Below are 22,901 nucleotides of genomic sequence, written 5' to 3'. Positions count from 1 at the left end.
AACAAGCTCCTTTCATATACCACTTGTCCAGGAAAAATAAGTCTAGTATTAGTGATTAGGTTTTTTTGTACATTTGTATTTATGAAGCAGCTAAGCCAAATGAGGACTGTGCAAATTTCTATTGAAACAAACAAAAACAGAAAAAGAAAAGTAATCTGAAATTGTGTATTTGTGTTAAGTCAGAATCAATATCTTTAGGGTGTAGTTATCTTTATTTTAATCTGAACTGTCAGTCAAAAGCCCCCACCATTAATATGAGACTGTCCCTTTGTATTGCTTGCATCTGAAAAAAGCTAAAAGGGTAAAACCATGTTGGTAATATAATTGTATTAGTTTTTCACACTGTTTTACAATTTAAGATAGAACCAACTTTGCATTTTATTCCTAAGCATTTTAAAGTTTTCTGTGTCTGTTTTTTACATTTTTCCAGTAATTGAACTATGGCTTCTATTCTAAAAAGTGACATTGTAAAAGTCCATCTTTATTTTTTCTTAGTGCGTTCCAGTGAAACTTTCTTGGTTTACCAAAAGAAAAAACAAAGTTCATCTTTTCGAAGCCTGATCTGAATTCAATGATTTTCCTGACCAAGACAAAGACTTAGAGTGAACCTGTGCTTTTTACAGGTCATGGATTTTAATCAGTAATTTAAATGATTTGAGCCAGATTCTAGTTGTAGTTACACCAGTGCAAACCCATTGCCTCCAACTTGCAATTGAGTTGCGTGGGTGACTGACTCTTGGAACTTAATTAGCAATTCTGCTGATGTGCAAGCCAGAATAACATTCTCACAGCTGTGTTTGCTTTGCAGTGTTAGTATGAATAAAGTAATTAAAACTTACAGCCTGATCCTGCAATCCTTATTCATATGAGTATTGCAATTAAACCACTGAAGTTAAAGGAATGATACCTATGAGTAAAGGATGCTTGCAGAAGTAAGTGTTGCAGGGTTAAGCCCATACTTTTGACACTGTCCTAAACTTACATGAATCTGAAAGTACAGGTGGTATTGGGTCTGCCAAGTGAGCAGATGCTGTTTTTTTACATAGTGATTTTTCAGACTAGAACTACATTTTTAACATGATTAAAAGTTCATTAGGTATATAGAAAAACATAATTAATAAGGGAAAGGATATAGTCATTTAAAAAAGGAACAGGAATGATCATCTGTTACCATACTTAAGTTTTTAGCATGTATAATTAATAGGTAGCGGTTAATAATATGCTCCTACAGGCAGTGTTTTCAAGCAAGAAAAAGCATTAGGATGTTTTGCCAAGATGATTGGGTTGCCTTCCATTCTTATCTCATCCATACGCGAACGGATATAACGTGTGTTGTTGGATTTGCAGAATGTGTCATCTGTGATTGAGGTTATGTTGTTAAACTGCAAAACAAAACAAAGATAGTTTGAAAATGTTTCAGCATCAAAACCTACATGAAAGTATCTGAATCTTACCAATAATTAATTATGTCTCTCATTTTTTCTTGTTTTTTTTTTATTTTGTTGTTTTTGAATTTGACTCTTAAGTTTGTTTGTTTTTATGTCTTCTGAAGGGTTTATTCTATGAGTGCAGTTATTAACCAGTAATTTTACATTGGTACTGAAATCCAGTACATTTTGTTGACAAAGGGTTATTCTATTGCTCGTTGTGGCCGGTGACTGCCCTTAAATAAAGAAACAAACAGTGTTTATAGACAAAGTAGTGACAAATTCCAGCGTTACACTTACAATCAGCCACCAAACAGCTAGGAGAACTTCTATTTTACTTTATTCTGAAGAATTATTTGAAGTCTCAACTACTTTATTGCTTTTTAATATTTCAAAGATAGGATGAGCACATGTGCTATGGTGCTAAATATATTTAGGTACATGTTTGTACTAATGTTTAGTTTTCAGTGGAATGTTTTTGGGCGATGGTAACACAACAACAGTGTGAACCAAATTGAAAACAAATAATGAAAGAAAGCAAGAGTGGTCTTATTTTAGCTAAATCATTGTCTGTGCCCTTTGTTGTACAATATTAAAAAAATATTTTGAGACCTGAAGGTGCAGAACACGCAGAGTCTCTGGTAAGTTAAGAGGTACAGATTCCAGTGTGTTGTGTGCTAGATAGAGATATGACAAATTGGTCTGCTTCTGTAGAAAAAAAGGAGAAAAAAAATTAGTGTTGATTTTCCTTGATTACACTGTCAGTAGTTCAGTCCCTCCTATACCTGTCTACATGGGCAGCAGGTATAATAGGCCAGAAGAGACTCATTCTCCCCTGGTGCTGCCGCTGGACCCCCGGTTGTGGGGTTTGGCAGGAGAAGCTTTTGCTTTATTATGCCCCATGCAGGTTCCGGATTGGCTGAGGAGGCGGTATGTGGTATTCAGCTTCCTGGGTTCATCAGTAATCTCCCTGGACTCCAGAGAGATTACTGATGAACCCAGAAAGCTGAGTAGCACATACCGTCCCAGAACCTGCATGGGGCATATCAAAAGCTTCTTCCGGATGAGACGCTTTTCCCTGGGGTGGCTTGGAGTATGGGGAGGGGGAAGGCGCAGTGGGCGGGTGGGGGGAAGCTCAGGGCTTCGGCTGGCCTGGGGCTCCTCCGATCAGAGGGGCGCTCGGGTTTCTGGCCGTGGGGGGGAACAGAGTCTGGGGCTCCACCTGCAGCCCATGCCTGTCTAACAATAGATATCAGCATTTTTCTTCTGAATACATACCTTGGCTAATATATGTCCATAAAGCCATCCTGTTTAAATGTTCTTTTGTTGGAAGTACTGTATGTAATATGCTAACACAGTGGCTCTCATCTTTCCAGACCACTGTACCCCTTTCAGGAGTCTGATTTGTCTTGTGTACCCAAGTTACACCTCACTTCAAAACTACTTGCTTACAACATCAGACATAAAAATACAAGTGTCACAGCAAACTATTACTGAAAATTGCTTACTTTCTCAATTGTGCCATATAATTATAAAATAAATCAATTTGAATATAAATATTGTACTTAGTTTCAGTGTATAGTATGTAGAGCAGTATAAACAAGTCATTGTCTGTATGAAATTTTAGTTTGTACTTGCTTAGCTAGTGCTTTTTATGTAGCCTGTTGTAAAACTAGGCAAATATCTAGATGAGTTGATGTACCCCCTGGAAGACCTCTGTGTATCCCCGGGGTACATGTACCCCTGGTTGAGAACCACTGCCCTAACATACTAAGAAATTGCTTGAACAGGATTTATTACATTTTTGAGAGATTGAAAAATTTAATAAAACAAGTTCTATTAAACTTCAGGCTTTAATGGCATAGCTTTATTTAAGAGTATTTGAATATGGCTGTGACTAAAATATCCTCTAATGTTAACCTTTCTTGTGATTGTAATGATATTTTGTTGTTGGTTGTTGCTCTGTTAATGTTTTCCCTCACTTTCCATAACCATCCTTGTAGCTGAATACCAAGGTGGGCTATGTCCTTCTTGCGGTGAAGAATTTTGGATTGTGACTGGTGTGAGCAGGTGTCATGGTGCTTTCAGTGACTTCTATTTTGAGTAATCTCTTTTTGCCATATATCAACATGTTTTTCTGGGTTGCTGTGCCAACAACCTGACATACAAATTCACAATTAGAACCAAATCAAGCCCTGTTTAGTTTAGTTACGTAATCACAGCTTATTATGTAACACTGTAATAGCTCTCCATAGCTACAGAACTATTTCCATACAAAAAATTTAAGGTGAAGTTAAGGCTACAAGTATTTTTCACTAAAAGCCTTATTGGGATTGTTAGGATCCTACTAGTAAACCTGAAGATGCTTAGCTCCATGTTCTCACTTCTCCTACCTGCATTTCCCAGACTCTTAGGATACTCCTCAGAATTCCCAGTATTAGTAGTTTACTCAGTCCCAGACAAACCAAAATAAGCTACTCAGGCCTGGGATGAACCAATGGAAGCTCATTGAAGATTAATAGGCCTCCTGAGTCATGGGGGTAGGGAAAAATTGTCCTCTCTTGCAGATAATCAGAACTCGCATGTATAATGCTGGAGGAGGGGGGTACTGAATAAGATCACAGGTAGCTGTAGGAGACCAGGGTGTCATTTCCCTTCTTTTCGTAGATCATCTGAGGTGTGCAGGAAGGACATTTCCACAGGAAGTATCACAAGGTTTGGAGAGGCTGTTGGTCCTCCTCAAATCTTTTAGTATAAAAACTCTTTTAAGAGTGTCTTATTTCAGGAGCTCCTGTCCAATTCACTTCCTAGTGTGTTAAAAAAAATTAAAATTCTGCCTTGGCCCCTGATCTGACCTACCAATTTGGAGGCCAGATGTACTTTTTTATGTGGATTTTAGAAGTGAGGAGGGGCAAAATTTTATTTAAAATTAAACTAATTTGAATCATTAACAGAGCATTGCTGTTATTCCATATACCTTAAATAAAAAGCATACTGTTTTAAAAATCTGAAAAACCTCCTATACCTATGCTCAGAGGCTTACAGTAAAGTTTACAAATATTTAAACACTACATCTATAATAATGGTTATTTATCTAATTTTATGTAAGTTACTCCAATTTTTATAACCTCTGTTACTTACCTTGAAAGCATTTGCTCTGATACCTCTGCTCTTAATTCTGTTGTAGTTTGCATTAAATGTAATTAGCTTGGGGGGCAGAACTGGAAGTCTTATCAGTTTATTTTCAGCAAGTGAAAGTTCTTCTAATAACAGAAGCTTTGAAAAGGCACCGTCTTCAATTTCGTCTATCATATTTCCAGTTAAATCAATTCTTCTTAACGTAGCTTTATATAAAGGAAACAAAACCTCGAATATTACATTTATTTTTCGTGCTGTGTAAAACGCAGTAAAGCATAATATACTCCTATTATAAGTGGCTCTTGTAGAAATGCTTATAAATATGATTGCCGAACACTTTGCATTATAAGTCCCTGTTTTCAGTTTCTTATAACTTTTAAAAACTTTAATTGTTTGGGCTAAAATTCTCCACAAATGCCTTAGGCTGAAAAACACAAAACAAAACAAACAGTTCAGCCAAGAGCAAGGCTAGGGAAAAATAAGTAGTTTTTCCCAGTTAAAATTATATACATCTAACCATTTCATTGAGAAGCTCTAGTGTCTCCATCCTTTAGAGGGGAACTTGAAATTTGGCACAGAAGTTGCCCGTTTTTTAGGGATATGCCTCTTGTCCCTGTGAAAATCCATCCAAATGTGGTCAAGATATAAGCATCTGAAAAACTCTCAGTTCACACATATTCACTAGAGGTTTGTAAAGAGGCTAACGATTAGTGACTGATCCACACAGAGAATAAAAGCCTACTACTTTTACTGGTTACTTGTTAGCTCAAGTGATAAGAGGTTTGTGCTGTGGATCTAAGGGTCCTGTTCCAGATGACCACCTATGTGGGGGGTCAGGAGGGTGCCACTTGATGTAGTTTCTGTTTTTTCTGTTTGTTATTTTAAAAAATCAGGAAATTACACTGAAGAAAACTGTTCAAAGAATAGTAAGATTGCCAAGTTAAACATTCAAGGTTTGGAAATGCCATAATAGTAGCTGCCTGTGTAACTTTAATTCAGTCCCCTTGATGTGTATGTTCACTTTAATTGAACACACAGATTCCAAGAGATTTATTCTATCCCCAGATAGGGTGAATATAAGTAAAAAGGCATGTGAATTTTCAACAAACGTGTCCTTCCAAATGTTAATTAGTCATTGAGGTTAAATAGGTAAATAAAAACAAAAGCAGTTTTTAAAGTCTGACAAAATCCCCTCTCTTTTCTCTCTACACTGTTGGCCTTAGAACTGTCACCATTTGATTAGTTATCTAGCTAGTATCTCTTTCAGCCAAGAACATACTTGAATTTCTACAGTAAAAGATAAGCATAAGAAAAATTAATAAATAAAATAAACTTTCCAGGCCTCCTTCATATTTCCAAAAGAATCACAAAAAGGAGCAAGCCCAGTTCTTAAGACAAATGCTTTTAAAGTCACTTTCAACAAAGAAGAGAATAAATAATACTGCATATGAACAAAGAGATGGACTTGACAATGTAACAGAAATCTTAACTTGTAGAATTTCTTCACTTTTGAGAGCTTGGTATTTAATTTAAACATTTAGCATTGCATTAATGGTGACACGCTTAACTTTAGTTAAGATCAGGTTTCTCTGCTGTATGTTCCTACTAATTAGATAGGGAGAGCAGGGCAATCAGCACAGAAAAAGGTTTGAAGTAATAAAAGTGTATATTTTCTTTACCTCTGTGAATTCCTCTTGATACTTTCTGGTTCCTTTAAGACAACCCAGATTGAGACACAACACTACTTATGTGGTTCATGGTATTTGTGAATTAGGGTAACCAGACATCCCGATATTATCAGGACTGGGAGCTTTGTCATATATGTACAACTATGCCCCCCCTCCCCCCCGCTCTCCTCCGCCCGCCATAGGTTGGGCTTAGCTAGGTTTTCAGATTTGCTTTTACAGTTCCTTTCTAATAGTAGTGTGTTATATATAATACATATTAATGCAATGGTGGAATTCAACAATGAATATGAAATGTATCTTGTTTTGGTATCCCCCCCCCCCCCCCATATGCAAGGAAGAACTTAACTTTAAACTATAAGCACATATCACCTAATTAAAAAGATTAAAGTCTAAATATGCTTACGAATATCAGCAAAATCTGAGACTGCCACTCTCTTTATTTTGTTGAATCGTGCATAAAGATAGGCTGTTTCCTTTGGCAGAGGGGGAATCGCAATAATATCAATTTCTTCACAGTATACCGATCCACTTAAACACACACACAGCAGACAAGTGGGCAAATCTGCAAACAAAGAATTTTATTTTCTTGTATCAGTAGAAAGCTAAAAGATTGGCAATCAATCTTTAAACTAATACAAAAAATAGAAGTTAACTGAGTTAAGGTTTGTCTTTCAGGATTTTATATATTTGTTCTCAAGATAGTAGGGTCAAAAAAGACGTCATAGTCATCAAATCCTTTCTCTTAGACATTTCTTGTATGGAGAATTGCACTTTTCTACTTACATATTCTAGCTTCCTTTTTTTAATCTATTCCTGAAGCACCATTTATCAGAGTTACTCAACTATGTTATTGAATTGATTTGAAATGATTACAGCTGTATAAGCATTCAGTATAACTGATTGTAATGTCACTTGCCTTCCTTAAGAACGATTGTTTTCAAAGTGGAAGTTACGTTAGAAAAAAAAATCTTAGAAAAGCAAAAGCGTTCACGTGAACCAGTCAGAGAGTGAGACCATAAATTACCCTACATCTTATGAGCATGGCCTGTGTGCTCTGTGCAAGCAGTACATAAATACTTCAAGTTCCTTGGATCCTGTGGCAGATTAGAAATTTCTGGCCAGTTTGATTTACATTGAAAAAGATAGGCAATGAATTAATTTATTAAATTAAAAAAGTGAAATTAATATCCCAATACTTTATTAATTGTTTTTACTTTGTCACTGCTGTTTTAATTTCCATTGTGCCAAAGATTTTTATATTAACATAACTGCATTTTAGAAGTTTGTATGGGAAAGTTGAAGGTTTTGTTAGTTGAGTAGGGAAATACTTGAAGCTTTTGGCTCGTTGGGAGACATTTTGGGAAATGAGGGAAATGTCCATTTACTGGCTGTGTCTGCTAAAATAATTAGCAGTGAAATACTTAATGTTGGTGTTTACTTTATTTTTAGGCTTCAGACAACTCATTTGATGTAATGGGGCAGTTTGTGCCTTTGACCTTTTGTTTCAGATATTCTGCAGGCTCAGGATGAAAACTATCAATTTCTAATTGTTTCATGTTTTCAAGGGCTGGGAAGAGATGTATAAGAATAGGACAATATTTGGATTCTGGAGCACAATTCTGCAGCAAAGTCAGAAGGCAGCAAAGGATGCTAAGGCAAATTGCACATTCATGAAATCATGGAATATTCAGGCCTTGCCTCAAAGTTAATGTTGCAGCTTTGAATTCAATTGTGCTACAACTTTTGTTTGTTTTAATTTCTAACTCTTTGTGGTATTGAAACCTTTAGTCATCTTTCACATATATCTGGGTATGGCACATAGGTGGTACTTTTCTTTTTGCTATCCACCTAACAAAGAAGATCCTTCTAGAACAATTGGCAGTTTTTGATACCCATAACTAATGAAGTCTTGATGAAATGGCTGCTAGGTATGGGCAAGCTGAGAATTGGTAAGCCTTCAGTTATTTCTTTCCATTGAGAGATTCCTGAGGTTAATACTGGACCCCATTCATTAGCCTTGCATTCAGTCTTTTGCCTGTGATTTCAGGTCTCTACCCTTAGACTCCAATTGCTCAATTTGTTTGTGAATACAGGAAATAGTGAAGTGGTTGGAGAAGCATTGTCATCAATATACCACCAACATTGCATGACTCTTTCATTGGAGTTGGAGGGTGCACTAGCTTTGCTCACTGTTGGATGAGAACTAATTGGCAGATGATTCATTTCAGAGAATGTTGGTTGGCTGGGGAAATGTCTGTAGATGGTGGAGGCTATAATTGTTCCTTGATTAAAATGTTTTTAACTTATGGTTCTTGTTAAATTATTGTTTGATCCTGGATTTCTAGATAGCAGTCGTACCCACGAGTGGTTTGTTTTATTTTATTTATTTTTGATAAGGATATGGGGGTTTGAGGTGGGGGTTTTATTATTTTTTATTTTATTTATTTTTTCCTTTCACATGTGGACCACATCATGGTTAATTACAGAAAAGCTATTTGTGGGGATACAGTTGAAAACTACTGGGAAATTTGAGCTAGTGGAGAATGTAGCTGCGGAAACCTTAACCATGATTAACGTCTAAAGCTCTGTCAAGTTAAGCTCTCTCTAGCTACAGTACAGACATATTCTGCTCCTCTCTGAAGTTAAGGTGCTGAGAGCAGATCACTCTCCATAGAAGTCTCTCTACTTTTTCACTTCACCCATTGTCTGGCCATGCCATAAGAAAGACAGCAGGAAATGGATGTGGTGTAATTAGACTACAATTTTATTCACTGAAGATATCTGAAAGAACCCTGCAATAAATTGTATAATGCAGGTCATGATTATTTCCGTAATCACTTCCACATAATCCACAACCTGGTCCCAACCATCCTGTTGTGGGGCTAGGAAAGGAGAGAGATTTTCATGCTGTTCCAGATGTAGGAGTCCCAACATTCCCTCTTACACAGGTCCCTTAAGGGATCCTTTCTTTCAAATTCTTTGCCAGTTCATTTTATCTGATAACTGTATCCGTTCCATAATGATTATCTACACTGGACATCTGGCACAATTATTACTTACGAAGTTGTGACATTATAACCTAAGTCCCGCCCCCAAACTCAAACACACACACTCTACTGGGTCCCAGACCTAGTGCGAGGAAGGCAAAAAAAAATTCACCCCACCCTGTCTTGGCCAATCTGGTGGTGAGGGAAAAATACCTTTCCAGCTCACTAAGAAAAAGGGCGACTAGAGTAATGCCTGTGGCCGGCCGTATAGAAATCCAATTCTTTTGCAAATGTTATGGGTGGGTGAGTGGGAGCTGCCAGCCTGATCCAGGTTAAAAACAGCTTCTCCAGGGCTGTGTGGGTTCTAAACACGCTCATTACATTCCAGTCTGCAGAAAGGGCAGTGACCCCTCCCCTGACCTGTCCCTGTTCCCCTCACCTATTGTTGAGAGAGAGCCCTTAAAGGGTAATACCTCTTTACGTCTCGCCATCCAGCCAAAGACTCACCACATACAGGCTGCGGTGAGCGAATTTCACTTCAACATGAATTAGTCGACTTATTTTTGCCTGATTGTCTAGTTCATATTATTAGCTTTATTATGCTTTCATTTGGCCATTCAATATGTGTGTTTTCCTAGAGGATGTGATAGGAGCATCAGATAAACTGGTCTGCATGTATTCAGAATGTATCTGGAGCTTCTTTAAAATTTCCACCCCAGAGTTAGCAGAAATCCCACCGAGCTCATGAAAACCTTGTTTATAAATGAAAAGATGAATGCTATATGCAGTTGTCCTTCACTGAACTCTTTTTTTTTTATGTGAAATATTTTATTTTAGAAAGCTTAATAATGTAACTTTTCTATAACTTACTTGTATCTTTGGTTGGTGGTACTTTAGGTACACTCTCATCTCTCTGCAGTTCCAGCTGTATGTTAGAGTCAGGAGAAACAATCATGCCATCTTTTCCCTTTAAGAACAAAGGTAATAAAAATGGAGTGTTCATTAAAGGCAAGCCATTAAACCAAACCATTAAAGGCAAACTTAAATATTGTACTACAGTTTAAAATATGCTGCTTACTATTCTTATAATGAATACTTCTCACTGAAAGAAATTAGAGAAAAACATTGTTTATTTCATGCATTTGGACAGCATTTGATATATACCCAGTTTCCCCTTTTGTTTGTGAGTTTCGCACACAGAGAGGAGAAAGAGAAGAATTTCTAAAATAGGAAAATGTTATAAAACAACAAATAATGAGGAGAAGGAGGAGATTATGGAACAGGAGTATACCTGAAACTGGTCTTAACTTAATCTTAGAAATTGACTAGATTTCAAATTGGCCTTAAACATCAGCATTCAAAAGACTATTTGCAAATAGATAACAATCCTAATACACTGAGACCATCTATATACATAAATAGTCTCAGTCAAATAAAATACACTTCTGAATAAAAAGTCAGTGAGAATTTTTCTCCTGAAACATTGAACATGCTAATATCTTTTATCAAGTGTATGTAAACTTTACTTTCCAAACCTATCCCCTTGCAGATATTTGCTCCAGTTCAGCAAGGTACTTTAACCTGGTGGCTAAGTGTGTCATTCCCTCAATAATGACTAGCTGACATAGAGGAAGACAACGTATTATTGCTATTAGTTACTCCATTAGCTTAGGTGGTAGAGGTCTCTGTATTGTATGTAATGGTTCTAACTCTGCTGATGACCAGAGTTTGGGCCAGTGTGGTTAGCCATTCTTAAATTTGTTTTTCCCTTTGCTTTTTTAAAAATATAGGAAATTAAACCACAAAATACAATACTAAAGGAACATTAAGGTTGCAGAATGAAGCACCCAAAAGTTAGGAAATGCTAAAATTAAGGTTGCCTATGAAACATCAGTTGTGCCCCGTTGTGTGTATGCATTATGATATGGTCTTTTAATTATATGATCACATACTAGTTTTTCTACCGGACTCCTGCCTTATTCAGTTCACAGGATGGTCCTTCGCTGGCAGTGAATCAGTTTGTACAGGGAAAGGAGACTTGTCTGAAAACCGGCTGCTTCCTTTGTTGCAGAAGTTGGAAGGTGTGTACCTATTCTGGGTACTGGGATGGTAAGGCCCATCACTTCAACTGAGGCGGAGGACCCACAAAGCCCAGTCAGCAAATGATTACAGGGAACAAAACCTCAGTCTTGAAGTATTACTTTGGGTACAAAATTAACTTTAGTGAGTTCCGTGAAAAGAGAGTAAGTTTGGTTAGCACCTAAGTTCCAAACTAGTTATGAAATCTTTTGTATGTTAACAGTGTTTTCCATAGTTCCATATTCCACTGTTCACATGGCACAGTTGTAGCCGGTGTCGCAAGATATTTACTTGCCAGATGTGGTAAAGATTCATATGTCCCTTAATGCTTCGCCCACCATTCCAGAAGACATGCTTCCATGCTGATAACAGGTTCTGCTCGATAACGATCCAGAGCAGTGTGGACTGTCGCATGTTCATTTTCATCATCTGAGTCAGATGCCATCAACAAAAGGTTAATTCTCTTTTTTGGTGGTTTGGGTTCTGTGGTTTCCGCATCAGAGTGTTGCTCTTTTAAGACTTCTGAAAGCATGTTCCATACCTCATCCTTCTCAGATTTTGGAAGATACTTCAGATTCTTAAACCTTGGGTCAAGTGCTGTAGCTATCTTTAGAAATCTCACATTGGTACCTTCTTGGCATTTTGTCAAATCTGCAGTGAAAGTGTTCTTAAAATGAACAATGTGCTGAGTCATCATCAGAGACTGCTATCACATGAAATATATGGCATTATCTCCTGTAAATGTAAACAAACTTGTTTGTCTGAGCAATTGGCTGAACAAGAAGTAGGACTGAGTGGACTTGCAGGCTTTAAAGTTTTATATTGTTTTGTTTTTGAGTGCAGTTATATAATAAAAAAATCTACATTTGTAAGTTGCACTTTCATGATAAAGAGATTGCACTACGGTACTTGTATGAGGTGAATTGAAAAATACTATTTCTTTTGTTTATCATTTTTACAGTGCAAATATATGTAATATAAAGTGAACACTGTACCCTTTGTATTTTGTATTGTAAAATGAAATCAAATATTTGAAATATAGAAAAACATCCAAAATGTTTAATAAATTTCAATTGGTGTTCTATTGTTTAACACTGTGATTTAAACTGCGATTAATCATGATTAATTTTTTTGAGTTAATCGCGTGCGTTAACTGCGATTAATCGACAGCCCTACTTGTATACTGATAAAACTGCATCCAAAGTAGATAGTTTTGCTGGTTTAATTATACCAGCAAAACCCACCTAGTGTTAAAAGTTTTCCTGGCATATTTATGTTGATTAGGAGTGTGTGGGGGGGAAAAAATCCTACCACTAGCTGACAAAGCGATGCTGGCAAAAGCCATAGTGTAAATGCAGTTACATGAGCAAAAAACCTCATTTGCTTATATAAACTCTATCTCCACTAGCCAATGTAGCTATACCAGCAAACCCTTTCTAGTGTAGACAAGGCCTCGGTTTCAGTCTTGCTGCTGCTGTTTTCTGGTAAGTAACCTCTTGCAGAGCCTAAGACTATGTCTACACTACCGCGGTAAGTCGACCTACGCTATGCAACTCCAGCTACGTGAATAACGTAGCTGGAGTCGACGTACCTTAGGTCGAGTTACCACGGGGTCTACACTGCGGGGGGTTGATGGGAGAAACTCTCCTGTTGATTTATCTTACTCTTCTCATTGGGGGTAGAGTACAGGGGTCAACTGGAGAGAGATCTGTCAATTTGGTGGGTCTTCACTAGACCCGCTAAATCGACTGCCAGTGAGTCGATCTCAGAGCGTCGATCCCGGCTGTAGTGTGCATGTAAGTTCCCTTCAGAGAAGAGCTCATTAGTGGTTTCCACAGGAGGCAGGAAGTTTATCAGCAAAACAGTGAAACTGTTTATATACAAAATACTGTCAAATACACAAGTTTTATTTTACTTAGGTGTAAATTGCAGCAACAGTAGATACAATATGTTCAGATGGAAATTGAATTTAGAAATATAACAAACATATAAATTTAAAATTGATGTTGCTTTGACACTCTGCCCAGAGTTATTAGGTGTGAAGTCCATGATCTCTGTTGTACCTGAACTAAGAGTTTTTTGGAATGCTGCCTTCATAGTAATGTAAATGTAGTGATAGACCTTGATCTAAGAGGTCTGGGTGTTTTTCTTTGAACAGTCGTTGCTGCATAACTAGTTAATTTGCAACTACATAAGAATATAGAATTTTATGATACATCAAGTCTGAATTACATATACTTTAAAAAAAAAAATCTTTGTGGGGCAAATCTTTTACTTAGCAACTGGCACAAGTAGTTGGAGAGAGTGCTGAAATGATGTAGGACAAGCAATTACTGCCCAACCAGGCCACACAGTAGCTGTGGAACAGCAATGCAGGTGACAGTTTATCGCAGGGGTCGGCAACGTTCGGCACGCGGCTCGCCAGGGTAAGCACCCTGGCGGGCCGGGCCAGTTTTATTTACCTGCTGATGCGGCAGGTTCGGCCGATCGCGGCCTCCACTGGCCGCGGTTCGCCGTCCCGGGCCAATGGGGGCGGCGAGAAGCCGCAGCCAGCACATCGCTCGCCCGCGCTGCTTCCCGCCGCCCCCATTGGCCCGGGACGGCGAACCGCGGCCAGTGGGGGCTGCGATTGGCCGAACCTGCCGCGTCAGCAGGTAAATAAAACTGGCCCGGCCCGCCAGGGTGCTTACCCTGGCGAACCGCATGCCAAATGTTGCCGACCCCTGGTTTATCGTAATGGCTGCAGTAGGCTCCATGGCCTCTTACACTGGGGCAAGTTACAAAACATTCAATTTGTGAATATCTGGAGGATGAAGTGTAATCACTAGCAGCCAGCATGGATTTACTAAGAGCAAATCATACCAAACCAGCTTGATTTCCTTCTTTGACAGGGTTATTGGTTTGGTGGATGTGGTGGACATAATATACCTGTACTTCAGCAAGGCTTTTGACACAGTCCCACATGACATTTGATAAGTAAGCTGGAGAAATGTGGGCTCAGTGGGAGTACCATTAAGTGGATACAGAACAGGTTAAACAACTGCAAAGAAAGAGTAATGATTAATGGAATGCTGTCAGGTTGGCAGGAGGTTTCAAGTGAAGTTCCATAGGGATCTTTGCTGGGTCAGGTGTTTAACATCTTTATTAATGAGCTGGATGTAGGAATAGAAAGCATACTGATCAAATTCACTGATGACACAAGGCTTGGGGGAATTGCCAACATTTTGGAAGATAGAGCTAAAACTCAAAGGGATCTTGATAACTTGGAGAAATGGGCTATAGGCAACAAAATGAAATTTAACAAAGACAAAGGTGCTACACTTAAGGAAGTAAAACCAAATGCACAAGTACAGAATGGCAGATAACTAGCTTGGCAGCAGCACTGCTGAAAAGGATCTGAGAGTTGTGGTATATCAGAACCTCAACCCGAGTAAGCAATGCAATGCTGTTGCAAAAATAATAATAATAAAAAAAGGGCAAATGCAATTTTAGGCTGCACTAACAGAGGCATAGTATGCAAATCACCATGGGAGGTGATAGTACTGGTCTACTTGGCTCTGGTTAGGCCTCAATTGGAGTATTGTGTCCATTTTTGGTCACTCGTGTATAGAAAGGATGTAGAGAAACAGGAAAGTATCCAAAGGTGAGCGACCAAAGGGATGGAACGCAAGTCATATGAGCAAAGGCTGAAGGAACTGGGTATGTTTAGTTTGGAAAGAGGAGATTGAGGGGAGATTATAGCAGTCTTCAAATACTTGAAAGGCTTGAAATACATAAAAAAGATGGAGAAAAGTTATTCTCTCTTTGCCAGACAGGGGAGGACAAGAAGCAATCGGTTCAAACAACAGCATAGCAGATTTAGATTAAATCTCAGGAAAAATTCCTAACTGTAAGAACAGTAGGACAATGGAACAGACTGCCTAGGGAGGTTGTGGAAGCTCTTTCACTGGAGGTTTTCCAAAGAGGCTTGATAGCAATCTGTCTTGGATGGTTTAAACACAACAAATCCTTCATCTTGGCAGGGGGTTAGACTAGATGACCCTTGCGGTCACTTCTAACCCTATGGTTCTGTGATTCTAAGAAAGATCCTTGACTCTACTCCTATATTTTGTCTTCCGTCCCTTTTGCACATTAGTCCAGCTGCCAAAAAAGACTGAAGCTATGGAGGTACAGGCAAGATTTGCACATAAGTATTTAAAAAAAATTGCCTTTTTACATATAAAATCTGGTGCCATCTGACAACTTTCTCCTCCCTCTGTAAAGTCACTGACTCGCCACTCTAAAGCACGTTAAGGGTCACTCCATATAGCTGAAGGTTTATTTTAAACACAAAGAAGTAGTGCTTGTATCGTGGTTGTCATTTGTTACTTGCAGTGAGTTAATAAGTTTCATCATATTTATTCACTTCAGAGAATTTTTATAATCAGTCCAAGCCATAATGAATTAAAATTGCTGATATGAATAACAATGACAGTGAATCACAACTTGCAATGTGAATGAAATATTGATATCTTTACATACATCTTAAAAACTAATCTTCAAACCTTTATGAACAGAAATAATATTATAATAGAAAAAAATTATGGTGTTACACAGATATAATGAACACATCTTAAACTGCTGAGTTAGCATTCTTCTTTTTTCATTACTTGGTATCATTCTCTGTCCTGGAGTTTACATGAACCAGTTTGCTGCCCCTATTCCTCCTATTTTTAAGTCATTCTTTGAAACTTTCAGATGTCTTTCCTCTTCCGTAAATAACTTAATTGGCCCCATCCACACAATAAGCAAATTTATATTGGGCCCCTATCTCCTTTGTTGCTGTCTCTGATGCACAGAAGGCCCCCCAACTGTACCTTTCTCCGTACTACTCTTAAAAGAGCTCTGGCTCAGTGCTTTGCTCCTCTTCCTGCTCCCAACGTATGAAAATAGTAGTGGCCCAATCTCTGCCCTGCCCTTTGCCTCCATTTTTCTTTCTTTGAAAAATGTAGTGTCTCAAGCTACTCCATTCCTCCTCTCCTTCCTCTTCAAAATAGTATCTAGGCTATTATGCTTTAGGCCACCCTGTTAAAGAAGCGCCATGGTAGGGCTAGAGTTCTCCTTGATCCTCTCTTCAGACTTAACTGTTCCAAAAAAAACAGAAAACTGGAATCAGACCCACTGACAAAGCTGAACTCCACACTGAACTGTCTCATTTTGTTGGCTGGCAAGCCCTGCCCCCTTCGTTCTGAGTGTTTGCTTTTAATTTTTAAGTGATAGAATTTGTTTTGATCAACAATTATTTTCTTTTGTAGAACGTAAAGCTTAGTTGACTCTGTAGGTAAAACAGCACATATGTATATGCAGGTTTATGCAGATAAGAGTTAATTAAAATGTCAATCCTTTTTGATTTTTCTTTTTTTCTAAATTTAGTATTTGTGTTGACAGAGTGGAGTTGTGCATCCAAAGATAGAGCTAATAACATATATTATGGTTTCAATTAATAAATGTTATAATCAGTTTCATCTCAATGCTTATCTGAACAGAATACTAAATTCACTTTAAAGAAAGGCTTTACAGTGGTGATACTTACACACTTTTAGTAAGGGTCTGTTAGCATTTCTGTTAAAAATCACTATTTTCAGTGGTTTATAACTGAGTTTAAATACATTGCTACAGATTGAAATTGGCCATATGAAACCTAGATTTTCAATTGGGCATGTACAAAAGTATTAGGCCAGAAAAAACTGTGGTCACATGTTTTGATTAGGTTCAGTGGTAGAAATAGTCAGGAAGCAAATAGTCACAAATTATTGGGCCTTTTAAAGTATTGATCTTTTTTACCTTTTTTTTTTTTATTTGGAATTTTGGAACATATTTAGACATACTTGTAGCACATAAGGAACTATTTTATTTTTTTGTTGCAAGGAAATATTTGTCTGTGGAAAACTGTTTTGATGGAAATAATGACCAGCTGCATTCCTAACACTTTACTATGCAGAGTGGCCTACAGTAGACTTTCAGTTTAATTATATGCACTGTTTATATGGACTTTGATTTGGGCATTTGAATCAGTCAAGTACATATCTACTGACATTTCCTCCATTTACATATATGCCTTCTCATTTTGCTTTTTGGTCATGAAGTAGTCTCCCTCTTATCAAAATAATTTAAAAAGTACATATCATCTGATGCTTTGCCTGCTTATATTAAGCTTTAGTCTTTTCAGTAATTTTGTAAAGGCTGTTGACTTCTTAGGTAGCTATCAGTTGTTCATACATCTAGTTTAAGTGGTCTCCAGTCCTTTCGTTTGTGTAAATCAATGTTTTAATTGCAAAAAAGACAACTATTCTTTCATTACTATGGTAACCAAATAAACACCTGATATAGAAATGATTCACACAAATTTAGAATAAAGCAAAGATCTACTGTATGCTTTAGGTTAACAGCTGAACTATTTGAAGAAAGATGAAGTGAGAGGAATTAATGTAAAAACAAGTATGATAAGACTTGATTGTATAATTGCTGCAACCCATAACCTATACTGATTGACTAGAGGTGGTAGATGAATCATTTCTAGCACAAATAACAGAAATATCCAAAACACAAGATCTGGTAATAATAGGGGACTTAACTATTGGAAAAGTAATATAGCAAAACACAAAATTTCCAATAAGTTTTTGGAATGTATTGTTTCAGAAAACAGACAAAATAACCAGGGGAACAGCCATTTTAGACTTCATTCTGACCAACATGGATGAATCGGTTGCACATCTGAAGGTAGAAGGCAATTTTGGTGAAAGTGATGGTGAAATAATGGATTTCGTGATTCTAAGGAAAGCAAGAAGCGAAAGCGGCACAATAAAGATTCATAGATAGAATTCAAAAAAGCAGACTTAACGAATTTAGAGAACTGGCAGGTAAGCTCTCATGGGAAGAAAATCTAAGGGATTTAAGGAGTTCAGGAGATCTGGCAGTTTCTCAAAAAGGCAATATTAAAGGCATAACTGCAAGCCAAAATATGGAAAGAACAGGTTAAAGAATATTTAGATAAGTTAGATATATTCAAGTTGGGCAGGACAGATTAAATTCATCTGAAGGTGCTGAAGGAACTAACTGAAGTAATCTCGGAAACATTAGCAATTATCTTTGAGAACTCATGGAGGTTAAATGAGGTCCCAGAGGACTAGAGAAGGGCAAACATAGTACCCATCTTTAAAAAGGGAAACAAAAAAGACCAGCAGAATTATAGACCAGTCAGCTTAATTTGGACACTTGGAAATAAACGTACTGGAACAAATTATTAACCAATCAGTTTGTAAGCACCTAGAGAATAATAGGGTTATAAGGAATAGCTATCAGGGATTTGTCACAAACAAATCATGCCAAACCAACCTAATTGTCTTCTTTGACAGGGTTACTGGCCTGGTGAACGGGGGGAAAGCAGTAGATGTGGTATATCTTGAATTTAGTTAGGCTTTTGACACAATTCCACATGACATTTTCATAAGTAATCTAGTGAAATATGGTCTAGATAAAATTACTTTAAGGTGGTGCATGAGTGGTTGAAAGACCATCCTCAAAGAGTAGTTATCAGTGGTTTGCTGTCAAACTGGGAGGGTGTATCTAGTACGATCCCATAGGGGTAAGTGGTTGGTATAGTACTATTTAATATTTTCCTTAACGATTTGGATAATGGAGTGAAAAATATACTTATAACCCCAAGCTCAGAGGGGTTGCAAGCACTTCAGAGGAAAGGGCTAGAATTCAAAATGATCTTGACAAATTGGAGAACTGATCTGAAATCAACAAGTTAAAATTCAGTAAAGACAAGTGCAAAGTACGTCCCGAAGGAAGGAAAAATCAAATGGGAAATAACTGTCTAGATAGTAGTACTATCTGGAAAAGATCTGGGAGTTATAGTGGATCACAAATTGCATGAGTTAACAGTGTGATGGAGTTGTGAAAAATATTCTGTGGTGCATTAACAGGAGTGTTGTATGTAAGACATGAGCGGTAATTGTCTCGTTCTACTCAACACTGGGGAGGCTTCAGCTGGAATACTGTGTCCAGTTCTTGGCACCACACTTTAGGAAAAATGTGGATAAATTGGAGAATCTCCAGATAAGAGCAACAAATGATAAAAGGTTTAGAAAACCGGACCTGTGAGCAAAAGTTTAAAAAAATAAATAAAATAATAAAAAAAAAATTGAGAAAAGAAGACTGAAGGGGGACCTGATAACAGTGTTCAAATATATTAAGGCTATTATACAGGATGGTGATCAATTGTTGTCCATGTCCCCTGAAGGTAGGACAAGCAGTAATGGGCTTAATCTGCAGCAAGGGAGATTTAGGCTAGCTATTAGGAAAAACTTAGTAATTATAAGGGTAGTTAAGTTCTGAAATCGGTTTCCAAGGGAGGTTGTGGAATCCCCATCATTGGAAGTTTTTAAGACCAGGTTGGACAAACACCAAACAGGGATGTCTACATCAGTGGTTCTCAAACTAGGGCTGCTGCTTGTTCAGGGAAAGTCCCTGGTGGGCCGGGCCGGTTTGTTTACCTGCCGCGTCCACAGGTTCGGCTGATCGCAGCTCCCAGTGGCCACAGTTCGCTGCTCCAGGCCAATGGGAGCTGCAGGAAGCAGGAGTAGTCTGAACAGAGCTATGAGATTTGTATTTTAGGTTGACACTTTGCACTAAATCTTCCTTCCTTTTCTTGAGTATATCTCTTGTTAAGTACCTGACTTCCTGGGCATCAGGATTGACAGCAGCATCACTCACAATTGGTCATTAGGGGGTGCTGAGGATTGATGTAGTGCACTCTTTCTTCTCTATCCCCCTCAGCCCATACAAACAGAGTATTAATATTGCAATGATTCCCTATTGTTGCTTGGTAGGATACAATCACTCAGAGCTATTACAGACTATAAGTTAAAAAACAAAAGCTGTATTATATTACAATTGATTGTGTGCCAGCTTGAAAGAACTGCTATGGTTTATGATATATTACATGTATGGTACATACTTTCATGAAAGTGTTTCAAATACTACTATAACATCAAAACAAACAAACAAAAATCCTGAATTAAGTCTAACTACATGCTGATTTTCAATCTTTGGCTCACCTTGTTGTCTGTTGGACATGACATATCCTTTTGAGATCTCTGAAATACCTGGGCACACCAGGGTAAGGGATCTAAGAATGGTGTGTCAGCCATCAATTTTGTGATTGCCTATATCTCTGGGTTTCTCAGACCCTTAATGAAAACCATAGTTAAGAATGCTTTTGTGATTTTATTTTTGCTTTGCTTCAATTTTTAAGTGATCCACCTTTTCCCTATCATTACAAGAATTTTCTGTAAAATGTGTATACATGGATCTGACAACTAATTCATTCATAATGCTTGCCAGGTTTTTAAAAGATTATATAACTAATTTATAATATAAATGAAATACCTTTTTCTTTATTGCATCCTGGGATTTGTCTTCATAATCTTGTTTAAACAGTTCTTCGAAAATGTCTGTATCATACTCATAAAGATTGAGTGACTCTTGTTGAATTGGTGGTACTAACTTCACCAAAGGCATAATGAAAAATAAAAAAAAGATAGTCTGCAAAGTCGTCATTTTAGCAGAGAAAATGAGTCTGGCTTTTTCTGAGCTGGAGAAGAAATGGTAGTGTTGACTATCGAGAACACTTTCTTTGTGACTGGAAATAAAAATGCAATCTGTCAAAACAATATTTAAAGCCTAGAGGACTTGTTGGCAGGGATTTCTAATGCATAAGAAACAGGGATCAACTTTTAACTCTTGGTATTCTTTAATTAGATGTTAGCCCTATAAAAATCTGCACTTAACAGCAAAAGATATATTAAGAAGTAATAAATAAAAGCTTACTAGTTTCCAAATAATGAGGGCAATGCTGACCTCATTGCAGTCATATTTAGCAAGATATCATATTTATTTCATTTTTGTTTGATAGCCAGAAAATTTTGTTAAACAGTATTTGAAATATTTGGCATGCATGTGGTTAAACTGTTAAAAACAAAAAGACTGAATCTTATTTAGAAGTTCAAAATAATGATTTTCAAAGCTAATTTAAATTAAGAAATTTGTAGTCTTTTGTCTATGGAAACTTTGGATTTGAAAATGAACAAAAGAAAAATGCGTATATATTTTTTTAAATTGAGAGGACGTCATTGTTTGTACCCTCACTGAAAAAATCAAGAAGTAATAAGTTTCTAAGTAAACTTGAAAGGTTTCTACTGTACTTTCCCAATGAAATTGATATGGTAGTTACTTTAGTTAAAACTGTTTTAGATGAGCTGTGGATTAAGATGTTTTCTTAGAAAAGAACACCTACCGTTGTAGCAGAGTTTGAGTTCTCCTGTGATTTTCTTCAGTATAGATATTGTTATCTATGCATTAATCCCACGTGGCTGAATAAGAGAATAAAGCTGTGGTTTATTTCCAAGATGCTGAAACGAATACTACTTCAGAGATTGCCAGCCTTAAAACACTTCCCATGAGGTAAAGAAGGCTGTGCTAGCATTCTTCTCCTGGGTGAGAGGTAATATTCTGGAGCAGGGGGTTGTACTCAGACTAATTTTAATAAGTGGTAAATCTGTCTAGTTCATCTAACTTGAAATATTACTTACTAAAACTGGTCATATTCAATGTGTATTGCTCTACCATGCCTAATCATTTCACCTCTTTTAGTAAATAAAATATTAATTTATTAAATGAAGACCTATATATCAAGTCATATGTTTTTCATTTTGTCTAATATTTTAGCTAAGAGACAAAGCAGCTGCTTTCTGATTTGAGACAAAGATAGGCCCAAACATATGTATTCTATATTAGTCACATTTATGAACAGTAAAATGTTGCATTACAACTTGTATTTAGAGATGGTCCAAGTTTTAAGCATGAAATGCAAGTTTGTCAGCATTAGCAGATTCAGACTTCTTCGGTACTATCCGTTTTGTTACTTTCTCCTAGTGATATTAGGGGTTAAACACAAAAATATACAACTTATTTGGTTTTAGGATGCTATATCTTATAATTTGCAGTCTGTTAATTCAATAAAGTATGTATTTTCAGTGACTTCTTAGACAACATGTTGGAAAGATGTTTTTACAATGTATGTTTGTTTTGGGGGAAATTCTGTGTTAGTAATTTAGGAATTTTTAGTAATTTGCATCAAGGCTTATGATTTAGATATGAAGTAGGAGCACCAGTTTTCTAAATGTCTGTTGCATACCTTTTTTTGTCCTTTTAATTGTTATATATTTTTGGCAGTCAAGATAAATGGGAACCAGATGACTGACTTTAAAGTTTACAAAGTTGCTTTTTTGAGTCTTTAAAAAACATACAGCAAAAAAAAACATATTTGGCAAAATACAAAGTTATATTCCCCTTTTCATTTAGACTACCAATTTTCTTGGAAGCTCTATCAATTGAGAATATACCACTGAGCATAAAGGGTGAACCTGTTGGGGATGTAGGTGACATATTTTTGTAATTACTTTATTGTTAAGAAACCAGATGTTTGTCCTGAAGCTCTCACTGGGGAAATGAATATTTTTATATGCAACATCTGC

The 22,901-nt window shown here is 37.1% G+C and overlaps 2 protein-coding genes across 4 annotated transcripts in view; one reads left to right on the top strand and one right to left on the bottom strand.

The window, feature by feature from the left end:
- CENPP (centromere protein P) overlaps nucleotides 1–22,901 on the top strand; it is a 362,315-nt gene that overhangs the window by 63,010 nt on the left and 276,404 nt on the right. The window lies entirely within an intron of this gene.
- Nucleotides 1,212–20,925, bottom strand: OGN (osteoglycin). Its single transcript, XM_065408731.1, has 6 exons — nucleotides 20,755–20,925; nucleotides 10,111–10,207; nucleotides 6,657–6,815; nucleotides 4,569–4,771; nucleotides 2,040–2,135; nucleotides 1,212–1,382 (listed from the first exon to the last, which is right to left on the bottom strand). Exons 1-6 carry the CDS (start codon nucleotides 20,923–20,925, stop codon nucleotides 1,212–1,214), a joined length of 897 nt encoding a protein of 298 aa, XP_065264803.1.

This window comes from Emys orbicularis, chromosome 7 (genome assembly GCF_028017835.1).
Source record: "Emys orbicularis isolate rEmyOrb1 chromosome 7, rEmyOrb1.hap1, whole genome shotgun sequence".
Classification (NCBI taxonomy): Eukaryota; Metazoa; Chordata; order Testudines; family Emydidae; genus Emys; species Emys orbicularis.
The sequence above is the reverse complement of the archived record's forward strand: the minus strand, read 5'-3'. Positions and strand labels throughout refer to the sequence as shown.